The 18,143-nt window shown below is 42.4% G+C and overlaps 1 protein-coding gene across 1 annotated transcript in view; it reads left to right on the top strand.

Moving 5' to 3' along the window:
- Nucleotides 1-16,909, top strand: part of BICRA (BRD4 interacting chromatin remodeling complex associated protein) — a 62,562-nt gene extending 45,653 nt beyond the window's left edge. The window contains exons 7-16 of the mRNA XM_083369403.1: nt 917-1,237; nt 4,758-5,465; nt 6,287-6,641; nt 7,901-8,028; nt 8,536-8,661; nt 9,764-9,828; nt 10,921-11,069; nt 12,058-12,149; nt 12,289-12,391; nt 13,386-16,909. Coding sequence (XP_083225529.1) covers nt 917-1,237; nt 4,758-5,465; nt 6,287-6,641; nt 7,901-8,028; nt 8,536-8,661; nt 9,764-9,828; nt 10,921-11,069; nt 12,058-12,149; nt 12,289-12,391; nt 13,386-14,620 — 3,282 coding nt within the window. The 3' untranslated portion in view covers nt 14,621-16,909. The remainder of the gene's footprint in view (nt 1-916; nt 1,238-4,757; nt 5,466-6,286; nt 6,642-7,900; nt 8,029-8,535; nt 8,662-9,763; nt 9,829-10,920; nt 11,070-12,057; nt 12,150-12,288; nt 12,392-13,385) is intronic.
- The last annotated feature ends 1,234 nt before the right edge of the window (nt 16,910-18,143 follow it).

Genomic DNA, 18,143 nt, shown 5'->3' with positions numbered 1-18,143 from the left:
GATTGACTAGCCCAACCTGAGCGGAGAAAGAGTCAAGAAAGATTTTGGCCGTGACAACTCAGAGCCTTTGAATTACTTTAATTTTGAAACTTTCTCGTCTTCCAAGATAAATATTTGAAGGTGAATTGATAAAAGTGAAGAGCAGTGGCCAGCTTTCCATTAACAAAAATATGGCAGCTTTTATATTCTGTGTTGCTTCTTTTTTCCTATTCCCAAATCTCGAAATGCAAACTTCATTATTTCTTTGACTTTGCCCCAGAGACTTAGCACTTCTTTCTGACAGCTTGTCATTTGTAACCGTATATCTTCCCCCGCAAATCTTCAGCCTTTTGAGAATCGGAGTAAGGCTGAGTAGGTGATGAGATTTAAATCAACAAATGCAAATATCTTAATGGTCATACATACAAAGAATAAGAGTCAACACTGATTTGATGAGACATAATTAAATAGGGAAATAAGTTAGTAGGGTGAGGGTATGACTTTTCTCAGGTAATACTGATACTTGTTTATCTGGGTCAAAATTCAGGAGGCTATCTACACGCAGCAAGTAAACAGAATGGGCTGGATGTGTTTGCTTTTCCGATACCTTTATGATTAGAAACTGCATTCCTTAAAGGGCCAGAGCCTGATTTGAATGTGAATATACTGTAGATTGTGTAGCTTCCATTAACGATGAGCTTTGTACATCACCAAAGGATTTTTGGTGACAAAATTATGCAGAGTACAGTTTCAGGCTACGACTTCCTACATAAGCTTGATTTTTGTACTCACGGGGAAAGCAGTAGAGGAGAGTACTAATTTACTAAAGTTTTTTCAGTTCGGTAAAATTTTACATGTGAATCTAAACAATAACCAGCGTTGCAAAAGGTGGGCAAATAATGTGAAGATGGTCCATGCTAAATCTCTTGGATTACAGAAGGATCAGAGCCAGCAACAGAAGCAGCAGCAGCAGCAGCAATTTTATTCGCCAGCTCTGAAAATGCAGCAGGAGAGCAGTATGAATGAGTCTACCGTACCTCCCCATCTGCCAATGCCTCTGCCCATCTACAGCATAGCCACCACTGCACTCAACCCCACAAGCAGTGTCCCAGCCTCGGTGATAGTCAGCAGCAGTGTAGGCACAGCCCTGCAGCCGCCTGCCAGTCGAGAGCTGAACCAGAACCACAACCTGCTCCCGGTGGATTCCAAAGTACCACAGTTCTCGACTGGCCCTTCCCAGCAGGCACTGGCTTGCCAGGTAGACCTTACCTGTTTGCAAATCCGTAACGTTGCCCTGCTTTGGCCTGTTCTCCTGCCTTACTTCCTCTTGTCTAACATGTCTGCCCTTCTTAATTTTCCCTTCACTACTTGCTTTGCCCTGCACATTCTCAGTGCAGAACATAGAGAATGAATGAGACGGAGGGAAATACTAGCTTCTCATCTAGGTTTGTATTCTCCCACACTTCAAAACAAAGGCTTGGGTGTTGGTGGTTACGTGATTTCTTGCATTGCAATAGAAGTCTCCCCCTTGTGGAAGTAGTATGAATAATACAAAGGGGGAAATTATCATTAGAGCAGTTAGTGGCCTTCTGGCTAGCAACCAGGATAAATATTTCTGTTTAAATGTAAGATTATCTCCTCCTGATCTAAGTTTATAATGCCCCTAGCAATAGATGTACAATCAAAAATAGAAGCATTTTTCCTACACTGAAAATAATTGACTGAAAATGGTAAATTCTTTCATACCCGAACATTATTTCAAAGAACTAGAGGAAACAAGACAAGTAAACATTCACTTCTTCCTGCACTATTTTATTTCCTTGGTGTTGCTGTAGTTCCATGAAGCAAATCTTTATTTTCAGAGAGAGTCAAAATAGATAAAATAATATGGAAATAGCAACCATGTTTGTTTTGAAGTGACTATAAAAATAGAAGAAAAAAACAGATTAGTTCCAATTCTCTTTCTAAAAGTAAAAGAAATTGACACTTACCCAGAAATCTGAAGTTTGAGGGTATCATTTTGTATCTATCAGCATGTCTTTTTAGGTTGTACCTGCTTAGTTGAACAGGATTTCTTCTAAGTAGATATGAGTGGGACTGCAGGGCTTCATAAGTATACACTGCAAATCCTACAAACTTTGAATAATAAAACAAGATCAGATTAAGTCAGGGGATTAAGTCAGGGGTGTCAAACTGCCGGCCCACGGGCCAGATGTGTCATCTAGAAGGTGCGCCCACCCCATTGCCGGCAATAGCAAAACCGTCCCGATACGTTGCGCGATGTCATGTGATGTCACGAGTTTGACATGTCTGGATTAAGTTCACAGCAAAGAGTAGCACTGCACAGTTCTTTGGATTCTGAAAAGGGGCTTTGGAATGCGCAAATGTCAGTGTGGCACTCATTAGCAATTCGTTAAAAGGGTCTGTTTCTTGGATCGTGCAGCTGCTGTAGGGAAGGTTTTGCTGCAGCCGTGGAAACAGGTGTGGCTGCTTTAAAGAGTTGCCAACGGAGCGTGCATTCACATTTCTCTCCACTCAAAAGCGCTCTTTTGAAATCAGATCTGATGCTTTGTACAGCCCTAGTAGATACAGGTAGTCCTTGACTTACAACAGTTTGTTTAATGACCGTTCAAAGTTACAACGGTACTGAAAAAAGGGACTTAGAACCGTTTTTCACACTTTACAGCCATTGCAGCATCCCTGTGGTCATGCAATCAAAATTTGGATGCTTGACAACTGGTTCATGTTTATGACCCATTGCAACCCTGGGGTCACGTGAATAGCTTTTGCGACCTTCTGACAAGCAAAATTAATGGGGAAGCCAGATTCACTTAACAACCAGGTTGCTAACCTAACAACTGCAACGATTCACTTAACAGCTGTGGCTAGAAAGGTCATAAAAGGAGGCAAAATTCCCTGAACAATTGCCTCGCTTAGCAACATACATTTTGGGCTCATTGCAGTCGAGGACTAACTGTAACGATATGCAGTCCTGGATAGCCAAGATACATGACATTTTATATTGTAAACATTCCGGATATCTGTAAAAGAATATAAGTTCCAAAATGTTCCAAGATAAGAAAGTAGCTTAATCTCTCTTAATAGAAAGCCTGGCAGCTGTAAATGATAAGGTGAGCCATGAGTGTGTCTGCCCAGAGTTCGGAGAATGTTCCCATTGTCCCGAAATAGGCAAATATCCCAGCCTCTGATTGGTGGGCCAAGTGTGCTAAAAACTGCCTTTGCCCTTCCTGGATCTCCGTGGCCTTCACTGTTTTGTCTTTTTCCTTGTTGCTGCTCTTGCTTGCTTCTTTTTTGGTTCCAACTAACCCTGGGAGTTGGTGGTAGCGGTGCACCTGCTGCTGCTGCTACCGCCTTTTGTTGCTTTTCTCCTGTCTTCCCTGCCTTGCGCTCGTGGTTCTTTTCTCCTTGACCAAAACCTGTATCTCTATTTGTTTTGTATATTTTAAAGAGGTGTGACTTGCGAACGTGACTTTCTTAATGTCAGCGTGTATAGTAGCCCGTACGTTTTAAAGTATTGCAATGTTTGCCACATCCTTAAAATCTTGTGCCTTCCTGGTGTAAAAGGGTGGCGTAGCTGATGTCCAAAGAATGGTTTGAGACTGCTTCTTGACGTGAAAATAGATTACAGAAATGGTATGAAAACAAGGTTATAACAATAGGAAGTGAAGTTATACAGGTAGTCCTCAACTTCCACCAGTTCATTTAGGGACCTTTTGAAGTTACAGTGCCACTAGAAAAAAGTGACTTCTGACCGTTTTTCACACAGCTGTTGCAGCATCCCCGTGGTCATGTGATCAAAATTCAGATGCTTGGCAACTGACTCGTCTTTATGACAGTTTCAATGTCCTGGGATCATGTGATCACCTTTTGCAACCTTCTGACAAGCAAAGTCAATGGGGGAGCCAGATTCACTTAACCATGCTATTAACTTAACAACTGCAGTGATTCACTTGATAACTGTGGTAAGAAAGGTCATAAAATGAGGCAAAACTCATTTAACAACTGTCTCCCTTAGCAGCAGAAATTTTCAGCTTAATTGTGCTCCTAAGTTGAGGACTATCTATCTAATATTAGACTGATTCAATAGTATCTGGGAAGAACAGGAAAGATGGATAGGGTAGCAAAGTATTTTGCATAGGACTACAAGACCTCCTCCTGTATCAAATAGCAAACAAACAGAAACCTTCAAAACTTGCTGGCATGTAATAATCCAGTTCAGCAGCTCTGCTGCTGTCCACTTCTAGTGTAATATTTTGGACTTAAATTTCTGCTTAAATCCTGTAAGGAGGGAAAAGCAGAGAGTTTTTAAAAAGTTTTAACTTGTGTTCCTTCAAAGACCTGGTGACTTTAATTTTATTTCAATACTGACGTATTTTCACCAACCTAATTTTAAAAGGCACGTCTTTTAAAGCAACATATTGAAAGAAAATTTGCTGGTGTCTAAAAGTATTCTTTGTGGTACAGCACGAATGTTTTGTATTCTACCTTTGAAATCTTCCCTTCGTGGCACAGGATCTCTTCCAGAATGAACTAGGGATGAAATAAGGGGTGGGTGGGGGAATGGCTTTTATTTAATAAAAAGTTTTTTTCCCATAAAGTTTTTTTTTTCATAAGTCGACAATTGTGAGTTTGAGATTTGCAAAATCTTGACTGCTGCTATTGCATTCTGGTACCCAGCTACTCCAGAGTGCTGTATCATGACCCAAGACTTATCGCCCGTTTACTTGTATTTCTTCCTTTTCCTTCCTCTCTTTCAGTTGCCTTCAGGGCAGCAGAAGCTTCCTGGAGCCTCCCCATCCCACTCACTACCTCATCCCTCGCTGGGGGAAAGCCCCCAGCTCCAGCCCGCTCACCTTTCCCAGATCCAGTCTCCACACCAGTCCCGTCCTCCATCCCAGCCTCAGCCCCTTTCCCGGCCCCCTTCCCGGCCTCACTCAAGACCCCCTTCCCAGCCCCAGACTTTATCCAGGCCACCTTCTGAACCCCTGTCGCGATCTTGCACCCCTCAAACTCAGATGCAGAACTTATATGTGATCCAGAATCAGATTGCTTCCTCCCCTCACGGTTCCAGCCAGCACCCCCTACGGCCTCCCTCACAGCCTCAGGTACCATTTCAAGCCCCACAAGCCCAGCCGGAGGGACAGCCTCAGCTGGCGACCCCTCCGCACCTGCCATTGCAGGTTCAGCTTGCCCCTCAACTCCAGCCCCAGCCTGAGGCTCAGGGGCAGGGACGGTTGCAAGCCCAGATCCAGGCTTCTTCTGAAGTGCCGCATAGTCATTCCCCCCATTTCCAGCTACAGTTCCCCGCCCAAGGCCCTATCAAGCCACCCACCCCAACCCAGACCCTTCACCTGACCCCCGAACAGCAGAGGAGCTTTCAGATGGTTTCCAATCAATTCCAGGCTTTCTCCACCATTCCGGCTCCGGTTCCTCAGCAGAAACAGTTAATGGATCGATTTCAGCAGGTATGGTAGTCATGTGACACCTCATGTTGAAATGTAGCTTGCTCTATTTTAAGCATGTTGGATTTTCAAACTGTTTAATAGGACAGAACCGGTGGAATCTAAATAGTCAGTATTGCTGCTGCTTGTGCATACTGACTCTCACCGCAAGGAAGGACTTAAACAAAATCCAAAGTCAGTTCTCATCTTGGATTGCTCCACCAGTTAAACAGGAGAAAGCAAAATTTCTGTTTGAGAGAGACTTGTGTCGAGCATCGTAAATGGTGGGGACAAAGGTGGCTTTTCTGTTTGTTGTCTTTGATGCCTTCAAATCAATATTGATTTCTGGAGACTGCCTGGACTTGTCCCTATAGTTTTCTTGGCAGTATTTTCAGAAATAGTTTGCCATTACCTTTTTCCCAGAGTTGAGAGAGAATGACTGGCCCACAGTCACCTGGCTGGCTGCCTGAGGCAGGACTAGAACCCACGGTCTCCTGCTACCTAGCCAAGGCCTTCACTAAACTACACCAAACTGGCTGTCCTGTATGTGATACACAGAATCTTTTATCTATAACCACCAAACTGATCTTTGAGTTAGTGTCTAGAATAATATCTATTTCCTATGATTTAACCAGAAACTTTAACCCATTTTCCCATTGGTGTTGGTGAGTATTATAGTTTTTGAGTGATCCATGAAAATCTACATGCTCAGAAAACATTACTTTCCACATTCCCAGGTGCTTGGGGTTTGTTCTGATAAATCCAAAAGGAATGTGTGTTTTCCAATCCTTCGCATATAACTTTTGGGTTTCATTTTTCATTGTCTACCTTTGTATCTCGCACAGGTACCCCAGGGAATTATCCTGCAAACAAAGCAGTCAACGTCCACTAGCCAGGCACCACCCGCCCTGAGCCAGTTTAGCAGCCAGTCCTCTTCAGTGTTGGTTAGCAGCCAAGGACAGCCGGTCACAATGACGACAACTCCAGCTCAGGCACCAGCAGTTCATGGCCATACACCTGTCCCCACAACCATTCAGTCTTCCAGTACAGGTTCAAGCAAAGCAGCTCCTGGGCTTGAAAAGGTGCAAGCACCAAGAGGAACGACAAGTGGAGGAGGAGGAGGAGGAGGAGGACAATCTGCACAGTGTACAGCGGTTCTTCAGCAACAAACTCCCGTGTTGGTCAAGTCAGCATCAGTATGTAAGTTGATAACAGCATTCTACGTCTTCTTGTCCTTTAATTTAGGGAAGGGAATCATTTCCCTTTGACTGTTGCTTTTGACTTGTCTATTCCTATTTATGTTTGTTGTGAGACTTGAAGGAGATTCCTTCCCATCTGCAGCCACTCTAATAGTTGTACCCCCATGTACCTTTTGAAAGGAATGGGGTGAGGGACAACGATTCCCTTTTTTCTGCCTCGTCCTTTTCTATAACAGTGTGGTTGTACACGTAGACCTCAACTTACAACCACAATTGAGCCCAAAATTTATGTTACTAAGCGACACAGTTGTTGAGTGAGTTTTGCCCCATTTTACGATCTTTCTTGCCACAGTTGTTAAGTGAATCACTGCAGTTTTAAGTTAGTCACATGGTTGTTAGATGAATCTTGCTTCCCCATTGACTTTGCCTGTCAAAAAGTTGCCAAAGGGGGTCACATGACCTTGGGACACTGCAACTGTCAAATATGAGTCAGTTGCCAAGCGCCTGAATTTTGATTGCATAACCATGGGGAAGCAGCGATAGTCATGAGTGTGAAAAACAGTCATAGGTCACTTTTCTCAGTATCGTTGTAACTTTGAATCTTGTTAAACTGCTTTAAGTCAAGGTCGGTCTATCTAGTACAGGGGTCTTCAAACTTGGCCCTTTTATGACTTGTGGACTTCAACTCCCAAAATTCCTCAGCCAGGCACGCTGGCTGAGGAATTCTGGGAGTTGAAGTCCACAAGTCATAAAAGGGCCAAGTTTGAAGACCCCTGATCTAGTACAAATGTACAAACCCACCCCAAGTTTCTATTCCTCAACCATACCATGAGAACACTAGACTGAAGCTGCACAGGTTTTGTTTTTCATAAGAGCGATAGATCAATGATTAGAAAGGGCCAACAGGATTTTAGTCTTCTTTTTGGCATAGGATTCATATCAGTCTAAAACCTTACATCTTGAGATCGTATAATGCTCTCTGAACTTTGAGGTGAAGATTGGCTGGAGAGTGAATTTTACATAGTTGTATCCCTTCCCATATAATTTAAATTTCCAGTAGAAGAAAGTGCCAAGCAGGTCCCATATATTTTATCATGAGCAGATGCGAATAAATCTGCTTCTGGTCCCATTTAAATTATCTGTTTCCAGAATTATGTAGGATCTAGGCTATTAGCCCTTAAAAAAAACCAAGAGGACAGTGTTTCCTCATTCTAAAATCTTGTGTATGTGTGTGTCTGTTCCTCTACCATATTTCTCCAGCAATTGCTGCAGCGGTTCCTGCCGAGAGCAAAACATTTTCCAGCAGCTCCACAACTATTTCTGGAGGGAAAGCAACTTCCGGGCAAGGAAAGCCCAGTGTTCCTCAAGCTGTACAACAGTCAGTTCAGGTGGGTTTGTTATAACTGGCCACCCATTTTTGCAAAAACATTCATCTTTGCTATTATTGTTGAACATTAGGTTTTAGCACTAGACCAGGGGTAGGCAACCTTGGCTCTTTTGTGACTCGTGGACTTCAACTCCCAGAATTCCTGAGCCAGCACATCTGGATCAGAGGTTGCCTACCTCTGCACTAGACAATGCTAGGCACTAATGACTTTAAGATAGTAAAGAATGTTGTCAGTGACTATAGTTATCTAAACATTAAAGCTACGTATGCATCTAGGCCCTGAAGGTTTTAAATAGTTTTAAGTGCCAGAATGTTGATCATGTGACTGCAGGGACACTTGAGACAGTCATAACTGCTAGGACCGGTCATAAAATTACTTTGTCAACACCGTTGTAGAACAGTTGCTAAACAAGGGAGCCATTAAATAAGGTCTACACGTGTTTGTTTTTAACTCCTTCCTTTTAATCCATTTGCTATAAAGCTGCTTTCTTGTGGGTTTTTTTGTCAGGCCAAGCCTGGAGTCATTAGCTCTGCATCAGGCCTGAATCTTGGGAAAGGGCAGCTGCAACTCCAAGTAGTTGGAAAAGGCTTGTCACAAGTCATGTCTTCAGCACCAACTCAAATTCAGCAGCAGGTGAGAATCTGTTTTGCTTATTGTAGAATTACTTGATAAAGTGTTCCCCCCCCCTCAAACGAAGGCAATATACGGGTCCAGGATAATATTGCAGGATCCAATCTATGTCACTCACCGGAACCAGAGGTTTGTTCTTCCAAGCTTTTGGATTCATGCTGGAACCCATCCTCGGGGAACTTCTTTCTACCAGAATGTGTACAGATCGGATCTTACAAAGGGTTTTTTAAAAATTTGGTACAATGTCTGAAAACAGCACTATATTTGTTCCTATATTGAATTAAGAGGTATAGTGTACACAGCACATAAATGTTTTATATGTATTCTTATTATTGGGAATATTTTAATCCCAGCATTCCCCAGAAAGCTTTCAAAATGGAAACCAATCACTTAAAGCAATAAAGAAATACAAAAAGCAAATGTTAATTTCAAAAACAGCTATGTTAGTCCATTGTGACAAATTTCAAAAGAATAATGGCAGCTTTAACTAACAGATTTAATACAGCATAAGCTTTCATGGGATATACAAACCATATTTATTAAAAGCATTGAGTAAAGTAGAACAATTTCTAACACAATTTTAAAAAAAATATAACCACAGTCCTCTGTAAAAAGGAGGGAAGGGAGGTTTCAGGGATTGTTGGTATATACCAGGGGTAGGCAACCTTGGCTCTTTTATGACTCGTGGACTTCAACTCCCAGAATTCCTGAGCCAGGTCAGGAATTCTGGGAGTTGAAGTCCACGAGTCCTAAAAGAGCCAAGGTTGCCTACCCCTGGTATATACAAAGAAGAAAACTATTAGTGGGTTTTCCAATCAGAACCAGTATTTTACACTGGTTGTAGAAACCAATCAGAAGCACATGTCTCAACAAAGTAATCTGGATTCACCTGACATGTTCCCATCAGGCAGCTCTAGTTTGCAATTCGATCATGTGACACCAAGCTTTACAACCAGTGAATATTGTTAAAGGAGGACCGCCTGTATATTTGTCATTTTATTAACTGGAATTCGTCTTGAACCAGTTTCCTCGATATGCTGGATTGTGCTTTATTCGGAACTCCACCTAACGGCCTCTTTGTTCTTACATTTTCTTTCCTTGCCAGTATGAGAGCAAGCTTGGAAGCCTGAAAAAAGCACCCCCGATGCTACAACCGAGCAAGGAAGCCTGGTAAGTCTAAACTGGAACAATCCAACAAACAGGTAGCACAGAAACAAGCACAACAGTAAAAAAAGATAACCAAGCACTGGGGATTTCCCACAGATCAGGCATGCCAATTTCTTTAGCTGGTTGCATGGAAAAATGAAGTATATTTAGCTATTATAAGATAGTGGATCAAAAGTCGGTGGGTATGTCAGCAGTACATAATTAAAATGGTCATCCAAAGTTTTCTGAATGATGATCTCTTGCTCTAACTTAATTCATATTTTTTTTGAGAAAAATATATACAGGCAAGGTAAAGCTGTTTGCCGAAACAGCAGACTGTATATCTTTTTCTCACTCACCTATGTGCAGCTGTATGCATGTCTCTTACTTTTTCTGCCTTATTAAATTATTATTTACTAAGTTATTAATTGCTATACAGGTAGTCCTAAATTTGGAACCACAATTGTGACCAGAACTTCCATTGTTAAGCTAGGCAGCCAGTAAGTCATGCCTGATTTCATGACCTTTTTTGCCGCAGTCATTACATGAAGCATGTTTTCAATCAAATTTTGATCACACCAGGGGAACTCTGTGACAGTTTAAGATTGAGGATTAGTCATAAGTCACTTTTTTTCAGTGCAGTCGTAACTTAGAATGGTTGCTAAATGATAAGTTGAGGACTACTGGTATAACATAACAATTGCATCTAGAACCTTAAGGATGTTATTTGAGCGAACCAGTTGAACAATTGACAATGGTAAAGGTCTTTATCTTAACTTAGGTTCATCCTAGAAGCAGCTTGTGGTACCAGGAACCAGATATAGGAGATAGCAAAAACGTGTTGGCAAGCAGTAGTATATGGTTGTTGTTTTTCAAAACTCCATGTTCGTATCAGGATATATTACATAGAAAGTAGAATAATTTCTTACCTCTTGTAGATTAGCAAAAGAATCCAGCACACATTGCAATATAAAAAAAAATGAAACTTGTTTTATTTTGCAGCCAGCTTCCTATAGCTTACTACAGATTTCAGCAGGATGAAATAATTGTTACCTGTCTTTGTTATAATATAGGGATAGATTCTCTGTGTTCATTGTTTTCTCTTGTTCCCTTTAGCTTCTTGGAACAGCTACATAAACACCAAGGAGCAGTTTTGCGTCCTGATTACAAAACTTCATTTCGGTCATTTGAAGATGCTTTTCAGAGGCTCCTACCTTACCATGTCTATCAGGGAACGCTGCCTTCTCCCCATGACTATAGGAAAGGTGAATTTTTTGGAACTTTTCGTCATTAGATTCAGATATACTAAGATCAAGTTACCTGTTATATTTTTTTAGCCTTAGTTGCCCAATCTTTTACTGATCCTAATAGCGCTTTTTTCCCCCCTAACTGTCCAAAGTGCTTCAATATTTTACATTCATTCTGGTATGGTTTCCTCACTTCAGAAGATAATTATCATGTACTGTATAATACAGTCATTTAGCTGTGTAGAATGGCCAGTGATTATAAAGATATGATTGCTTTCCAAATCCAGTGACTGAAGGGAATAAAGAAGAAGCCCTCCTCCTTTTCAGTCCATTGAGGTTTTCTGCTTTTTGATCTCTTGAATGCTTGTTACTGCAATTTTTGCTATACTGTACATAGCTATTCATATAATGTCATAATATAATAGCTATTCACGTCTTGACTGAATGGTGGACGAAAGGGAGGTTATAAAGGGCTCCATTTGCCATAAAGGTAGTCCTCAGGTTGCAGCCACAATTGGGATCAGAATTTCCATTGCCAAGTAAGTTGCTTGTGCCCAATTTTACGACCATTATTTGCCATGGTTGTTAATTGAATCATTGTAGTTGTAAAGTGAATCACACGATTGATAAGTGAATCTGCTTCTCTTGTTGACTTTGCTTGTTGGCTGGGAAATTCACATAATGCTGGGATGCTGCAGCTGTCATAAATACACGCCAGTTGCTAAGCACCCAAACTTTGATCATGTGACCATGGAAATGCTGCGACGGTCATAAATGCGAGGACCAGTTGTTTTTTCTGTGCCATTGTAACGTCAAGCAGTCACTAAATGAATGGTTGTAAATCAAGGACCACCTATATAGAATTGTTATCTTTTTCAACATGCTTAGTGAATTAAACACATTTTCCAAATAATTCAAAGAGCTTTCTTTATTGCACTTCCCATTCAAGAGAAGACCAGTTTCCCTCCTTCGTTTCCTTTTCTCACTGTATGTTTTTCTCTAGTAGATGAAGAATTTGAAATGGTGTCCACACAGCTGTTGAAACGTACACAAGCCATGCTGAACAAATATCGGTTACTTCTCTTGGAGGAATCCCGGGTAAGATATTTTTTTTCCTCATTTTCCTCATTGAACAGGTAGAAGATGACCAGGGATGTACATATTTGGGGGCATGAGTTATTAAGAAGCTCAGATTGGTGATTCTTATAGCATTTGCCAATCCTGTTTTCTATTGCAGAGAGTCAGTCCTTCGGCAGAGATGGTGATGATTGACAGGATGTTCATACAGGAAGAAAAAACTACCTTAGCTCTCGATAAACAGCTAGCAAAGGAGAAGCCAGGTAAGGAAGCATTTGTTTCAGCATTTTGGGTATCTTACTTCTTTGAAAGTGTGTACTGCCTTCCATCATTCTCTTTTTCAAAACGTTATTTGTCCCATAAAACACGAAGGACTTCCAGGTCCAAGAGTTCGCTTTTAAGCCATTACATTTCCATTGGCTCTCCTAACAGAACAGGAGCACTTCTGCATAGAGAATCAAAATACAGATAATTTGAAGGAATCAGATGGGGAAGAAGTTAAGTGGGTTCTTAGCTTATGAAGATTTTATTTTACACTTTCAGTGCTGATTAAAACATGTTCACTTAAGGAATGGAGACTGAATTTGGAATTGATTTCATCAGAGGAATTTTATGTTTGTGCATGCAAGTTTTTATTCTTCCCTTCACAGTACAACTCAGTGGGATGTGGAAGTCGCCACTTGACCAGGCTTTCCTGTTTTGTCCAAGTCAGAAATTAGGGTTACTTATTTTAGAACAAAATACAGATCCTAATACGCAGCTTGAATTTAATTTAAGTTCCTAGTTAATTGTGAAGATAGTAACCTTAAGATTATGGTTATCTGAAAGTGGCCATGCTCCACAGTATGCCATAAAGGGCAGAGGTAATATGCAAAGGACATTTTTATATTCTGGTTCAGTAATGATTAGTAATGACCATTTGATATATGGTCATCCACAACTTTAAAAAGAAAGCAACCCAGAACCCAGAATAGATCACATACTAATTTCCTCTTATGTCCATTTACATATCCAAATTTTAATTATTGTGTGACATTTTATAATAATTTTATAATAATAAGGAAAAGAAGCAATTAAGCTCCTTCCACATTTTATATCACTATCTGTAGGCAAGATGGCAGAACTGTTTCTAGAGAGCCAAAAGCTCTGGTCAGATATTCCCCTTCTAAGGGCATTCTACGTTTTTTTTCTCATTCAGAAAACTCATTCTCAACCTGCTTTTGACTGAACTAGCCGTGTGCGTTCTTCTTTTTGCAGATGAGTATGTCTCCTCATCTTCACGGTCACAGAGTTTTGCTTCTTCAGCGGCTCAAGGGACCCTGCCCAGCAACGTCCCTTTGACCTCTGAGAACTTGAAATCACCTCCAGTACAGATGCCAACTCATATCAACCCCACCAAGCTGGTCATCAAGCACAGTGGAGGATCTCCATCCGTCACGTGGGCCAAAGCGTCTCCCTCGCTGGATGGCGACGAGGACGCCCTGCCCTCCAGGAGCAAGCCGCCCATTAAAACCTACGAAGCTCGGAGTCGGATTGGGCTGAAGCTAAAGATCAAACAAGAAGCAGGACTTAGCAAAGTGGTTCATAACACCGCTCTGGATCCCGTCCACCAGACCCCGCCACCCGTGTGCACAGTTATCAAAACGGCAGACCAGCACTCATCGACTTCATCCGTTACCGCCACGACAACTGCAGCTGCTAGTGCCACCACCTCAGCGGCGGGACAGATGAACGGGACAGTTGACCACCTCAGCGCAGCTCCAACGGAGAAGAAACCCCTGGTGACCTATTGTAGGCTCCCTCTCCGTAAAACCTACCGGGAGAACGTGGATGCTTTTGTAGCAGAGAAAGCTCCCGACGCCTCTCTGAAAGGGAGCCTGTCCAAATCCGACATGGTGCCAAGTTCTCTTATCATCAAGCAGGACGGGGGGTCCAGAAGCGTCATCACCTCCCACAAATCTCAGGAGAGCCCTTCCACAGCCGTGGCACAGAAAAGCAGGTCGGAAGAAAACACGAAACCCACTTTTTTCAACCGGAGCGACGCCCGTTCTTTGGTGATGCAAGGAAGCCCCACCCCTCCTAAGACCGACGATTCAACCAGTGGCCTTATGAAGGAGTTGGCAGAAGTCGAGGATGAGTTTTACCAACGCATGATAAAGACTGAGCCGCTTGACCACGGCTCAGCCTCTGAACTCGCCTGGGAGGTGCCCTTGCCCCCAGCCAAGCGAAGGAAGTCCGAATCTTTCGATGTGGACAATGCCAGCTTCTCCAGTGACAGCCCCCCCGACGACTCCCTAAACGAGCATCTACAGAGCGCCATTGACAGCATCCTGAATTTGCAGCAACCTCAGGCCGGGAGCCAGAATACGCGAACGTCCTCCTCTTCCTACAACTCGTCCTCCTCCCCTTTCTCCTCCCCCGTCCACCGCACGGACCCATACCTTGCCCCCAATCACAACGGTGGCCTTGGAACGAGGACGTTAAACAGATAACAGAGACTGAAACAGCAAGCCAAGACTGTAGAAAGAGAGCCAAGGCCTGAAGCTGCAGCAGCTTCTGCTGGCTGGGGAACGGTTGGAAGCCAAGGTGCCACTTCCCAGAGACCTGCTAGAGTAGGGCTGATACCAGAAGGGAAGAGTGGGGGTCCTGGGGTGGGGGAGGGCAACGAGAATGCCCTTGACAGGCTCATCCATCCAAGTGTTTTATTTGATGGGTTTTGGTTGTTGTAAAGTACAAGCTTCGGCTGGATTTACAATATACTCACCTCATCACATGCACCATTAGAAAAAAGAAAGAAAAGGAAAAAAAAGGTTCAGCAAATGCCAAGCAGGCAGGTGGGAGGGGGTTGGATCGGGGCCCATAGGTAGTGTTGGCTGTGTAATATTTAGATTCTGTAACAAATTGCTAATTTGAATCTCTGATGATAATTGGGTTTGTTTTTCCTCCTCTTCCCAAACTCCACTACTATATTTAGGACATTTTAACAAATCTTAAATCAGAAGCCAGCAGGGAGGCCAAAGGAATGGGGCAGGGGGTAAAGTGACTGTTCCAGAAGGAGTTGTCACGTGGGGCAATTATGTAATTGATTTTGTCAGGTTTCTTAAGTTATTTTAAGTATAAACTGTCTGCTTTTTATATATATATATATATAAAATAGATTCTGAACAAGATGCAAAAAAAATATATATATAAACACTAATGCTTACAAACAAATAAGCATGGATGAATTTACAAATAAATCACTTTGAAAGAGGAAACCAGTCCAATTCTGGACATGGATGGGTGTTGTTACCATAACCGTGGTGGGTGGAACAAGGAAGGGTCTGTCGAGAGGACGTGCATTTCTCTCTCCTCTTTTCCCCTCCTATCCTAAGAGAAAGAAGGAGTCAGGTTGGGATTTTGGTCACCTTATGGTCCAAGCTAATCATTTGCATGCCGGGGCTCAGGTAAATGTCGGCTTGGAAGCTGGGCAGTTGCAGAAAGACAAGCTGGTTCCCTTTTCTATAAACTGGTTATATTTTGCTCTGTGCCACAGTTGCCTATGTTTGCCCCTCATGGTTCAGCCCTCTCCGTGGTGGTTCCTGTGTTTAAAACATGATTGGGCCATGGCTGTGTCGGAAGGCCCCCAGTAGTCATCTAGAGAAGAAAGCAGGGATGGTGTTAACTTTAGCACTCCTATCCAAAGTTCACATCCAAACGAAGCAATTTTTAGTTCCCCTTGATATCCAGTTGACCTTGTCTAAAATTTCCCACGGAACCTGGGTGAATCTGCGTTACTCTGGGTTTGATCCCACATTTCCTTTGGAATTCATTTTCCCCTTTGGCTCTGCTCTTCTGATTCACTGATGGGAATAAAGACACCCATCCGTTTAGATTGACTTAGTTCTCTTGCTAGACCAGGGCTAGGCCACCTTGGCTCTTTTATGACTGGTGGACTTCAACTCCCAGAATTCCTGAGCCAGCACGGCTCAGCTTGGAAACCTCTCCCTTTCCCCTCAGCGTGGCTGGCTCAGGAATTCTGGGAGTTGAAGTCCACCAGTCATAAAAGAGCCAAGGTGGCCTACCCCTGCACTAGACACATGCTCATAGTTCATTGACATGCACTTCACTTCCAGTTTCCACGTCAACGGTTCACAGTTTGTCCACCACTTCCCCCCACACACACACACAAGCTGGACTTAATATAGGAATTTGACTCTTAGACTTGTCCAAGAAGAAGTCAGAAATACCTCCCTCCCTCTCCCAAATTAGAGGTTTCCCGTTCATTTAAAGCTTTCTGTGAATCGAAACAAGATGTGCCAAGCAGTTTCCAAGTTCCCGGACAATCTTAGTCTTTGATTTCTAGATAAGCATAAAAGGAAATGTCCTTCCCACATTATTGCTGTCATAGGAATCATTTGTGTGAATGTTGAAATAGGATACAGCCTTCATTGTCACTGGCCTGGTAAAATAAAATAAAAAATCAGTATGAGGGACTAACGGGGAGCAGGCAGATCTGTCTGCCCCGTAGTCCCAGTTTTAGAAATAATTAAAGAGGCAGCCTTTCACAAAATTCACTGCTATGCTGATAAAAAAAATAAAAAACTTAATTCCTTTTGCACCTTGGAATTCCTTCTATTGGCATTTTCCATAGCAGGGGTGAGGAACCATATCCCTTTTATGACGGACTGGCTGAGGAATTCTGGGAGTTGAAGTCCACAAGTCATAAAAGGGCCAAGTTCCCCACCCCCGATCTTTATCGTCTGGGCTTCTGGCCTCTTGTTAGTTGTAAGCTTCACGGATACAGGTGTTCACCCAAGTCTTTCGTCTTTCCTAGTTTCCTGGGCCTAATAAGATAGTGCTCAAACCCTTCGCAATCCCCTCATTTCTTCGTCCCTAGACGTCTTACTGATGTTGCCTATTGCTACTTTCTCTGTAGGGGATTTTCATCCTGTAAGTATACTGATCGGCAATACAACCTGCAGTTTTAGATGATATTCTTTAGCTTTCTTTGAAGAGTTGGGTGCTTGTTCTGCTCCTCTTTAATTGGATTCTGCCGGGGGGGGGGAGGGAACCCAACTGAGGAGATCCTTTGTTGGCATATACAGATGGACTAGAATAATCTGCAAGTCTATTAGCGAAGAAGGCAATACGAAAGACCGTTGCTCTTAGGCTGTTCCTTTTTAAAAAGCAGGCGTACTTTTTAAACGCTTCCACTCTTTAATGGCTCGTTATGACCAATTTTGGTACTGATGTTACAAAAAGCAGTAGATTCAAAAAGCTGGCAGTTTCTTCCTTATTTGTAACCATGTCATAGTAGCTTTGCTATTATCTAGGCTGTGAAGTCATGGCTCTCGTCCAGCACAGAATTCTATATAGTTTGAAGGCTTCTTTGCTCTCTCTGCCCAAAACGGTGATGAAAACTGACTTATCTTTTCTTAATTTGTATCTCTTTCTGGTTCTATTACAGCAGTAGCACCCCACATCAAGTGTTTTCACAGAGGCTCCGTAGCAATTTAGCTTTCATTTGGCCAGTTTTCCTTCGTCTTTTATCGACCCAGTGGTCCAGTGAAGCTATAACAGTATAATGCTCGGCTTGAGTCTTAAAGCTAGAAAGTGTCAGAAAAAGTAACTCCAGGCGAGAGAGTTAATGCAAAAACAAACCCGAAATTGTATTCTTCTGTTTTTTAAGTATCAAAAGTTCCTGTGGCCTCACTGCAATTCTACCTCTTTCCGTTACTGTATATTACAGTAGGTATATTATGGAAGGAATTTAGAGGTACAGACATGGCTTCCTACTGTATGAAAAGAAACGAAGTGAAAGATAGAAACCAATTCAGTACATTTGTCACAGCTGTATGTGTGATAGAATTGTTTACATAAACTCAGCTCACTTAAAGGATCAGCCTTTTTAAGGGAAGCATTTAGTGGCTGTCACCTGTACCATTTGGATACGCATGTAGAAATCACCATGCACCCACCCACCCCTTTAAAAAAAAAGATTTTCTACAATATAGATTGCTGGAGCTGAGAGGA

This window comes from Vipera ursinii (assembly GCF_947247035.1).
Source record: "Vipera ursinii genome assembly, chromosome: 9".
Classification (NCBI taxonomy): Eukaryota; Metazoa; Chordata; class Lepidosauria; order Squamata; family Viperidae; genus Vipera; species Vipera ursinii.
The sequence above is the reverse complement of the archived record's forward strand: the minus strand, read 5'-3'. Positions and strand labels throughout refer to the sequence as shown.